The sequence below is a fragment of the Acanthisitta chloris genome, unplaced genomic scaffold, assembly GCF_000695815.1.
Source record: "Acanthisitta chloris isolate BGI_N310 unplaced genomic scaffold, ASM69581v1 scaffold27638, whole genome shotgun sequence".
Classification (NCBI taxonomy): domain Eukaryota; kingdom Metazoa; phylum Chordata; class Aves; order Passeriformes; family Acanthisittidae; genus Acanthisitta; species Acanthisitta chloris.
In genome coordinates this window covers 1,721-11,913 of record NW_008686877.1, presented here as the reverse complement: position 1 = coordinate 11,913, position 10,193 = coordinate 1,721, and the positions used below count along the sequence as shown (strand labels likewise).

The 10,193-nt window shown below is 51.0% G+C and overlaps 1 protein-coding gene across 1 annotated transcript; it reads left to right on the top strand.

The window, feature by feature from the left end:
* Positions 1-2,228: 2,228 nt before the first annotated feature.
* Positions 2,229-9,968, top strand: CNGA2 (cyclic nucleotide gated channel alpha 2). The gene is made up of 7 exons (XM_009080379.1): positions 2,229-2,477; positions 3,390-3,424; positions 4,092-4,202; positions 4,730-4,900; positions 7,198-7,305; positions 7,748-7,854; positions 8,545-9,968. The coding sequence occupies exons 1-7, from the start codon at positions 2,229-2,231 to the stop codon at positions 9,966-9,968; spliced, it is 2,205 nt and encodes a 734-aa protein (XP_009078627.1).
* Positions 9,969-10,193: the final 225 nt, after the last annotated feature.

The window sequence follows — 10,193 nt, the reverse complement described above, 5'->3', positions numbered from 1 at the left end:
AGGCTCTGTGTACAGCAGCAGCCACCTGGTATGTTTGCTGGGGGCCAGTGCTTGTATGGGAAGTCTGTGAAGAGCTGAGGTCTCCTAAGAAGCTGGTGGCCCACACAAGAGGTGTCTGTTCTGTGCAAAGCAAGGGGAGACCCTCTGGCCCTTGGGCTGTCTGCCAGAGGAGACTCAAACCCAAGGCATCAGGTGTTTGCGAACATGGAGTCCTGTTACAGTCATAGCCTATGGTGGGCCCAGTCCCCTAGCCACATCCCACCTTGGATAACTCAACTCTGACCCCATAAAAGTTCTCAGCCTACTGCTGTGGTCTGCTCATCTTCCACCCCAGAAGCTTTTGTAGAGTGACTGTTTCTAAACTGCTGATGGGTTTTCTTCCTTGCCCAACTGCTGTTGGGTGGAAATAGCACTGCCAGGTCTCCTGTGCCACAGCCCCTGCTCTGGGATGAATGGAGCTGCAGGAGACAGGAGCTCTCATGCCTACAGCTGCTGCTATGCCACCATCTCCTCAGCTCCCATCTTGCTGGAGGCAGTTCAGCAGCAGGTTTGCAGATGTTTAGATCCAAAGCGACTGTAAGAGCATTGCTGACATCTGGTTTTATCCAAGAGCTTGGCTCTTTCGCAGAGAGATTTGCATGGGAAACCTCCCCATGGTGACTCTCTGGATTATAAGACCTTGTACTAACAGTGATAGCACCAGACAGATCACAGAAAATTGCCCATTTGGGCAGCAGTAGGTGTTTGTTAGGCTCCCAGTGCCAGATGGGAAGATCACTCCCAGGTCTTACTGCCAAGCTGTAACTTCAATGATGGTGCAAGAACACAGGTGAGGGATATTCCTGACTCAGATGCTCTTTAGCTATAAACAATCCCCATTTAACAGCTTTGCTGTTTCTTTCCTTCTGTGGAGTTTAGTAACACTTGGATCTGAGGTGACTTTGAGAAGCTTCTGGTGGTTCATGGAGCACATCTGCTGGAATTGTGCCTGCAGGCTCTGGGGGCGGGTTTTGGCAAAGCTTAACAGGACCTCTCTGTGCCACCTATAAGTAATTATAGCTGGATCTGCAGGTCATCCATATGTCCCAATAGCTTATTTACAGACATGGATGCTTGGGTGTTTTCTGCTTGAAATTGTATCAAGCATCTGTCACTGTAAATCTGGCAGCTGGACATTGACTAATAAACAGCTGTCCCATAAGTAATTGCAGGTCTGAACCTCTGGCTGATTGCTGAGCTGAGGAGAGCACTGAGATTCATTGCAGAGAAGAGCCAGGATGGTGTGGGCTTGGCATGCCATGCTGTGGTAGGAGGGTATGTAAGGGACAGGAACACTGGTGGTTCCTGTGGCTTGTAGCTCAGGGATGTGGTCAGAGTCACCAGAGGACCCTACACAACAGGCATGTATAAGAGGGCTACTTCTGTGTGAATCATACCAGGAAATTATGTAAATTGGCCTCTTTTCTTTGAGAGGTGCAAATGTGTTTTGGAGAAAGCTTGTGTTTGTTTAGGTTTTTTTAAGCTGTATTTTAGGGTGAGAAGGGCTGCCCCTTTGGGAGGGCACACCACCTGCAAAGTATGGCTTGAATATGTTTGGAGGAGAGGTGGTCAAACTGTATGTGTTCTCACAGGCTAATTATTGGCAGGTTGTGGGAGATATGTAAGGCATAAATTCTGATGTAAATCTGGAAACACCGACCACAAAACGCATATTTTAATAAACTCTGTGTGTTCTGGACATATTTATTTTACCAGCTGTGGAGTCTTATTCTGGTATCCCAGTGGATGGGAACAGGTAAGGTTTATTCCCTTGACAGCAGGACTGTGACACGGTTCTGGATGTCTCAGCCCCAGCTGCCTTGGTTGGGGGGTGGATCTGGAAGAGAAGAGCTTCTGGTTAATGCTGTCCCTGTTGGGGTGTGGTGCTTTTATTTCCTTTCTCTTTTCTTTGCCTCCTCCTCCTGGCTGCTTTGTCCCAGGGCAGCACACATGGCTGGGCTGGGTGTCTCTGAGGGCCACTGCCATAACGACATGCACAGCAAATAAAGTGCCTTGTGCAAGGTGGTGCTCCAGGGAGCAGCTCCTGGAGTCCCCATGTTCCTTTTGAAGGCAGCTGCAGGCAGGAAACAAAAAGAGAGTTGGAAGGGGGGACACGTGTCATTGCTGGTGCTCCTGGTAAGCTGTCTCCAGTTCCAGGGTCTGTGATGTGGGGACAAGAGCAGAGTGACATGTCCCTTGTTGCTGGGTGCTCACCCAGGAAGCACCCAATGCTGCCAGCAGCCCTGGCCAAGGCTGCAGAGATTGCAGCTCTACACGTGTTTGAAAAGCCTCAGTACTCCAGGGACAGCCCAGTAGGCTGCCAGGGGAGGGATGCTCCTCAGCCACACCTGCTGGCCTGCCTGAGGCAGCAGCCAAGTGTTGAAGGCTTCGGGGGACAGAGGTTTGAGAGTGGACAGCGGCACTGCTGGCCCACGGAGGTGAGGAAAGGGAGGGTCAGGGAAATGTAAAGGCAAGGCAGGATGAGGAAGGGGTAGGCTAGGCTAGGCAAGGGAAGGGAGGGGAGGGGAGGGGAAGGGTAGGCAAGGCAAGACAAGGAGGGGTAGGCCAGGCAAAGGGATGAGTAGGCAGGGGAAGGCAATGCAACGCACAGCAGAGGAGGGATAGGCATGGCAAGGCACTGTCCGTGTTTGCAGTGTGGCTGTCGTCTGCGTATGTTTGTAGGGGTGTCCAAGGTGTCTTCTCCCAAATGGTGCCTTGGCTGTGAGCTGCACCATCTGATTGTATCAGCATGTCTGCAGGGAGGTGCCTCATCCTTGCAGTGTGGATATGGAGGGTGTTCTGTGCCCTCAGGGGAGCAGGCATGTGGCCAGCCAGAGTGGTCTAGGTAGGGCTGGGCAGTGTCTACAAGCCTTTGTGTCTGTGCATGTGTAAGTTTGTGTTTCTGTGAGGTGCTTTTGCATGGTATGGTCTGTACTGGGGTGCAGCGAACAGTGAGGGGTATAGGCAAACCCTGTAGGCATCTCTCACTTTTTAGGTTAAACAAAGCCCAGTGAAATCCCACACAATATTTTCACAGCAGCCTCCATGTATTAATGTAGGGTCTTCTCTGCTGCACTCTGAAACCAGATGTCGGGTCCTCAGGACTCTCAGCATGGCTGAGGTTAAATAGCAAACCTTAATTTCCAGTGCAGGGGAGATTTCTGCGATAGTGAGAGGTAGGGCTCGCTGGGCAGACCAGCAGGCTGCAGTGTTCTGGGGAAGGCAGGCAGTTGTTCTGGTGCAAACATCCTTATACAGGCAAAACCTACCTCATGGTGCTGCAAGACAGCATCTCCCTACCCAGGCTGCCCCTGCAACCCCTAAGGGCCTCTTTTCTCATCCTTGGGCAGGCAGTGGTGCTGACAGCTGTGGGCTCACGGCTATGGTGCAGTGTGCTGGGGATGATGTTCCCCTGGCAATAAATGAGGAGCCTGAAGAATGAGAAGAGCATTGGTTATATTTTTTTTCCTATGCCTGGAGGGAGTTTTGCATGTTTCATGGGTCACGGGCAGATGTGGGATCTCTTGAGGAGAGCAAAATGCTCTGCAGGACTCTTACTACAGCATCAGCTGTGGCTGTTGTGGGGAAAATGGGGTGGGCACATTCCATGGGGTTTGACCCTCTCTTCCCAAGCTGTGCTATATTTGTGTTCAGATCACATGATGTGTCCCGCATGGCTTTTCTTGTGGTTGTTTTCTGCTCTTTGCAGGTCTCTGGGGCGGGGTGTGTTCCCGTAGTCTCATGTCGATGATGACAGCCAAGAGTAATGATCTGCACAACTCACTGTCCAACCACCATCCCTGCACACCCACCCATGCCCAAGCGGAGGGTGACATGGAGGGGATGGGGCTCAGCACGAGGAGGTCAGGCTGGTCCCTGCTTTGGTTGAGGGAGGCAGCAGTGGGGCAGGGGATTGGAAGGCCAGCTCTGTGTGTCTGCTGAGACCTGGCATGGGCAAAGCTGACATGCCCAACCTCCCCTGCCAGCTTCCTCCAGTTCCCTGCCATGATGGCACAGTGTGGCTGTGACACCTCCTCTTTTCCCCACTGCAGGACCTGCTCAACCCAGGATGTCACCTCCTTAGAGCTGCAGAGACGAGCTTCCCTGGATGTGGGGGAGCAGACAGCTGCCTCTGCTTTCCAAGGCAGGCAAGGCTTGGCCAGGTACCTGTGTGTGTACCCCAGCCTGGGGGTGAACCTGAGCCTTTTGAGCCTGGCTTTGACACTGGGGCCTTTGTGTGGGGTCAAGATTCCATCCTGCTCTATGGCATTCCCAGGTTGCAGGGACCAACATCTGTGAATGCTGCTGCTCTTTGTGCCCTGGTGCCCATGGAGAAGGTTGCAGTAGGGGATCCTTCACCCCTACTGTAGCCACAGGAGGGCTCAGGGGTTCCTCTCCCTTGCAAGCAGCCTCCCTCTGCTCCAGTCACCCACAGATTCCTCCTATTTCTGTGGGAATATGGCATCAGGACTGGAAGAGAGAAGCTGTGGAACTCTACCAGGATGGTGTCCTTGCTCATATATTCTTCATCCCACATCATCACTACCAGGGGGAAAAAAGAAATTTTTGGGCTTGAGAGGGAGCTACAAGAGTTTTCTTTTCAGCTGTAGCCCCCCACAATGGCTCTCAAGGTTTTCCCTTCTCATTGCTCTGTAGACAACTCCTGATTCTGCCTCTCTTCCCTGACCAGGATAGTTCGGTTGGTGCTGGTGCTGAGGGAGTGGGCCAGCAAGAGGTTGCATGAGGAGCAGCAAAGGCCAGACCCCTTCCTCGAGCGCTTCCAGGGCCCTGAGCTCCCACCAGTGGCTGCTGGCACTGGAGATGATGCAGAGGATGAGGAGACTAAGGAGTTAACCAAAAAGTAGGTCTCTTTCCTGTGGCCCCAGCCATCCTTGGCTGGAGATCAGCTGTGCATGGTGCTCGGGAGCTCCCAGCTGTGATGGCTGATGGAGGTGGATGGGGGTGGGAAGGGGGAGGTGGGACACAGTGGTGGAAAGGGTCCTCCTTGCCCTCTCCAGCCCCTGTCTTGGCAGCCAGCCTGACTTTGCTGGGCTGTTTTGCTGGCACACAAGACCTGGTGGTCAGTCCTTGTGGAAAAGACCTGGCCTGTCCCTCATCTGTGGGCTCTTCTCTTCCCTGGTCCATGCCCTGGTAGGAAACACATCTTGCATGGCTTGTGACAGCTAGCACACCTCCCCAGTTTCAGAGGAGTTCCATGCTGGGCTTGTGTTTGGAACCATCCGTGAGTATGTAACAAGAGGCACCTTCGGCTTGTGTGTATGAGGAGCTGGAGACAAACCACTCTGCCCATCTCATTCATCATCTGCAGGATGAAGGGAGTGTGTTTGCTGCCCGTGCACCCCCCCCAAGAGCAGCTTTCTGAAAAGGCTCTTTCAAATCCAGCCCTTTCATCTCATCAGCTCACACTCCTGGTGAAAAGCAATAACCTGGCTTTTCTTCTACTGGCTAATTAAAGGGCAAAGCTCATGGACTACTCTGGACCCTACCATTATACATGGTAATTAAATCACCAAGAAATAATTGTTTTCTGTAGGAGAAAAATATCTGAGTCTTGTATCTGGGTCTTTACTGGTAATGGGAAAACCCAACATTCTGCTCTGTGAGGTTAAGGGGAGCTTGTTAATGGCCAGAAGAGCTGAATCGTGCTGTGAAAGGGCTGCTCAGGGCCAGTGGGTCATGGGGAGATGGTGGGAACTTCTGCAGTTTTCTAGGTCCTCAGCTCCACAGGTAAGAAGAGCCCCAAGTCCGATAACACCAAATGTAAACTGCTGTTCATGGCTGTGGCAGGGCCCATGGTTGCAGGCCTGAGTGCTGAGCCTTTGGGAAGAGGCAGATCATTATTGCCTCTTCCCAGCTTAACCCAGAGTCCTGGTTTTCCAGCCCTGGCCCCACTGTCAGTGTAATGTCAGTGACTCTGGCCACCTGTCGTGGGCAGCACTGGTGATTCAAAGCTAAAATTACCAACCTCACTAGCACCATTAATTAGTGCTTGTGGGTGCTACAGCTCTCCAGGTCGGCTGCAGGTGAGTCAGTGCTTCCCCTGTGACAGTGTTGTATGTCCTCGGGAGCAGAGTTCATTTCTCAAAAGCAAAAAAATACTTAAGTCACACTTTCTGGGAAAAAAAAAAGCACTTTTGATGGGGAGGCTGGACCACCTGCTTGTCCCTGGCTGTACACAGAGTGAATATGAAGGACCACCACTGGCTTTGTGCTGTGTCAGTCCCTGCACTCCAGGCACTGTGGGTGCTGCTGCCTGTGCCTCTTGGGAAGGAGACTTCAAGCAGAGGTTTTGCTTTTGAAGCTGTCAGAAGCAATGGGGTGGGCACAGGGAATCTGTTGGCAAGTGAGTTGGTTTTTTTTCCTCTCACTGGAGGGAGTTTTGCATGTTCAAAAGCTGGAAGGGAAGGAAGAAGGGAGGGAGAGAGGGTGTTTTGCCTTACCATGCTGCAGCAGCTAAGCCTATCAGCCCAACCACAGAGTTTCTCTTTCTTGGCTTCTCCACTGAGGTCTGGCAAGTGGAGCACACACATCTTATCTCAGTGTCCCAAGATGAGCAGAATCAAACACTTGGGATCAATTCAAAGGCTGAACCTAAAGGCTGAGCAGACTGTAGGCATGGTGATGGCAGCCTCAGCATGCCAGCTGCCCCTGGGGCCACTGCTCTGGGGCTTGGGCATCCCCTCCTGGTGCTGCCACTGATCTGCAGTTCACTTTCCTTTCTGCTCTAATTAATCTTCTCTTAAGATTTGTCTGGCACCAATCCATCCCTCATCTGGGAGAGGCAATGTCATGTCATGAGTTTTCTGATCACCCTCTTCCATACATCTGTTCCTGGCTCAGCCACTGGGGCGCCGTGTCATGTAGGCCACCTGTTTTGCCTTACTGTCCTACAGTTTCCTCTTCTGGTACATTACTGAGCCCAGTTTTAAGGAATAAAGGAGCTTGAACAGTGCTGGACATTTTTGGTTCAGCACTACTAGTATTGGTTTTAGCTTACAGACTGGCACTCAAGATGCAGCTATGTTTGAGCCCGTGCAAGGGATGAAGGATGTGGCTCAGATGGTTCCTTTCAACCTTGTTTTCTGTGTTTAGCCCTTTATTCATATGCTGCCAACTCTGGCTTCTCTCTCCTTCCAGGAGGAAATGGCAGTTCTTTGTGGTGGACCCTGCGGGGGACTGGTACTACCGTTGGCTGGCTGTCATTGCGGTTCCTGTCCTCTATAACTGGTGCTTGCTTGTAGCCAGGTGAGCTGGGAGGTTGCAGGGTCCCTGTCTCCCCTAACCCTCCTGTTCACCTGGTTGTCATGGCTCAACCAAGGTCAGACAACTGACACTGATCGTGCTGGGGCTGGTGGGAAATGAAAGTGTGGGGTCCCTTTCCTATCACTGTGAGTTCTGCAGTGCAAAGGCAGAGCATCCATCCTCCTGCCCCAGCTGGAAAGGACCATGATTTCAGGTAAAGCTACAAGGTGCATTTGGGAGGTGGCTTCTAGATATTTCTTCCCCCTCATGAAGGGAGGGCAGTTATTTCAGAGAAGGGAGTTTTAATTTCTAGAAGAGGAGTGGCCAGTGGCCAAGCTGTGTTGCAGAGTTAGGTGCCTCAGAGTCAGCCTACATTCAGCTGTAATAGTTAAAGATGATATAAAAATTTGTTGGTCTCCTACCCTGTTTTATGACCTTCCTCCAGGGCTTGCTTCACTGATCTGCAAAAGACCTATGTTGTCCTCTGGCTGGTGCTAGACTATACCTCAGATGCGCTCTACATTGGGGACATAGTGATCCGCCTGCACACAGGTAAGCAGAAGCAGCATTCTGGCTTTTGAGTGCTTTGCTTTAATCCCTTAAAAGTGGAGATGAGCTGCGAGGGAGAGGCCTAATCTACAGTTCCATTAGAGGGAGGGTTTTGTCTACCTTGGCACTCGCTAGTATGAAGCAGTCTCTAGAGAAAGAATCTAATTAAAAGATCTGAGAAATGGAGTAAGTTTCAGAATGAAAGATTAATCATCCCAGCTTTCAACTTCACCTTTGAATAATTGTACAAAATTACCTGCATTACTATTAGTATTCGGGCATAGTTGAAGGTCTGTATCTCTGATTTTGCATCAGTTCAGCTAATGAATTATCTACATGGGAAAATGGTACAATTTATGTTCTCGGAACGCAGCAGTTGGCTGTACGTTTTCTGTTGGAACTGCAATAATTCATAATCTGGAGGATGGAAACCTTTGTGTCCCCATCTCTTAGTGGCGACACACTAAATCCCTGAGTGATATATTTAGGTAGCTTTTGCCAGATGAAGGGCTTGACTGATAACAAAAGCTTGTAAACTGAGTAGAGCAGGTAGAACTGGTAATATTTGCATGACCCCGTGTGTATATGCACACAAGTGCATGGTGTACCATGAGCTGGTGCTCAGGTGCTTACAAAACCTGCAGAAGAGTCAAACATAAGCCAAGATAATTGTATCATTTACTTCCCTATTAGGGTTCTTGGAACAGGGCCTTCTGGTTAAGGACCCGAAGAAGTTACTGAATAACTACATCCGCACCCTACAGTTCAAGCTGGATGTTGTCTCTGTCCTGCCCACAGACCTGGCATACTTTGGGGTGGGATTGCACTGCCCTGAATTGCGCTTCAACAGGCTGCTGCACTTCTCCCGTATGTTTGAGTTCTTTGATAAGACTGAGACCAGGACCAGCCACCCCAACATCTTCCGCATCAGCAACTTGGTTCTTTACATCCTGGTCATCATCCACTGGAATGCATGCATTTATTACGCCATCTCCAAGGCCATAGGCTTTGGGGAGGACACCTGGGTCTATCCCAATGTCACAGATCCTGAATATGGGTATCTGACCCGGGAGTATGTCTACTGTCTTTACTGGTCTACATTGACTTTGACTACCATTGGGGAGACCCCTCCCCCTGTGACGGATGAAGAGTACCTCTTTGTGATCTTTGATTTCCTCATTGGTGTCCTCATCTTTGCCACCATTGTGGGGAACGTGGGATCCATGATATCCCACATGAATGCCACCAGGACAGAGTTCCAGGCAAAAACTGATGCCATCAAGCACTACATGCAGTTCCACAAGGTGAGCAAAGACTTGGAGGCCAAAGTCATCAAGTGGTTTGACTACCTGTGGACCAACAAGAAGGTAGTAGATGAACGGGAAGTCCTCAAGAATCTCCCTGATAAATTAAGGGCAGAGATTGCCATCAATGTTCACCTGGAGACGCTGAAGAAGGTGAGGATTTTCCAGGACTGTGAGGCAGGCCTACTGGCGGAGCTGGTGCTGAAGCTTCGCCCTGAAGTGTTCAGCCCAGGAGATTACATTTGCCGGAAAGGAGACATTGGGAAAGAGATGTACATTATCAAGGAGGGGAAGCTAGCCGTGGTGGCGGATGACGGAACGACACAGTATGCTTTGCTCACTGCAGGAAGCTGCTTTGGGGAGATCAGCATCCTCAACATCAAAGGGAGCAAAATGGGCAATAGGCGCACAGCCAACATCCGTAGCTTGGGCTACTCTGATCTCTTCTGCCTGTCAAAGGAAGATCTTATGGAAGCAGTCACAGAGTATCCTGATGCCAAAAAAGTCTTAGAGGAGCGTGGCCGGGAGATCCTGATCAAGGGCGGGCTGCTGGATGAGGCAGCTGCAGAGGAAAGCAGAGAAGAGAAGAGCATGGAAGAGAAACTGGACAGGGTGTCCCTGAACCTAGACACACTGCAGACCCACTTTGGCCGGCTCCTGACAGAGTACAATGATGCCCAGATGAAGCTCAAGCAGCGCATTACTGCTCTGGAGTCCAAGATGAGGCAGCAAGATCTGGAGGATTTCTTCTCTGACAGCTCAGACGGTCTGCTTGAGGATGAGGAGAAAGCTTCACCTGCTGGGATGCAATGAGGGGGAACAGAGGTCAGCCAGATGATGTCTGGCCTTGCACTCAGAGTGTTTGCTGTTTCACCAGGCAGATCCTGTGACTGCCTTGCCAGGGACTTCTCTCAGGTCCTTAGAATTGCTGCTGCCACTGCCTTGATGGCATCTCCTGAGATGGCTCCAAATCAGGGGATTGTCCTGGCTCTTCCTCTGGCCTGTCCCTTTCTCGTTGCCTTGATCTGAGACCTTGGA

What these genes read in the sequence shown, in the direction of transcription:
- CNGA2 (XM_009080379.1), top strand. Translation starts at nt 2,229, where the DNA reads ATGTCCCTTGTTGCTGGGTGCTCACCCAGGAAGCACCCAATGCTGCCA. An exon ending in TGGTGCTTGCTTGTAGCCAG is followed by an intron (nt 7,306 to 7,747) that starts GTGAGCTGGGAG and finishes ACCTTCCTCCAG; the next exon opens with GGCTTGCTTCACTGATCTGC. An exon ending in AGTGATCCGCCTGCACACAG is followed by an intron (nt 7,855 to 8,544) that starts GTAAGCAGAAGC and finishes CTTCCCTATTAG; the next exon opens with GGTTCTTGGAACAGGGCCTT.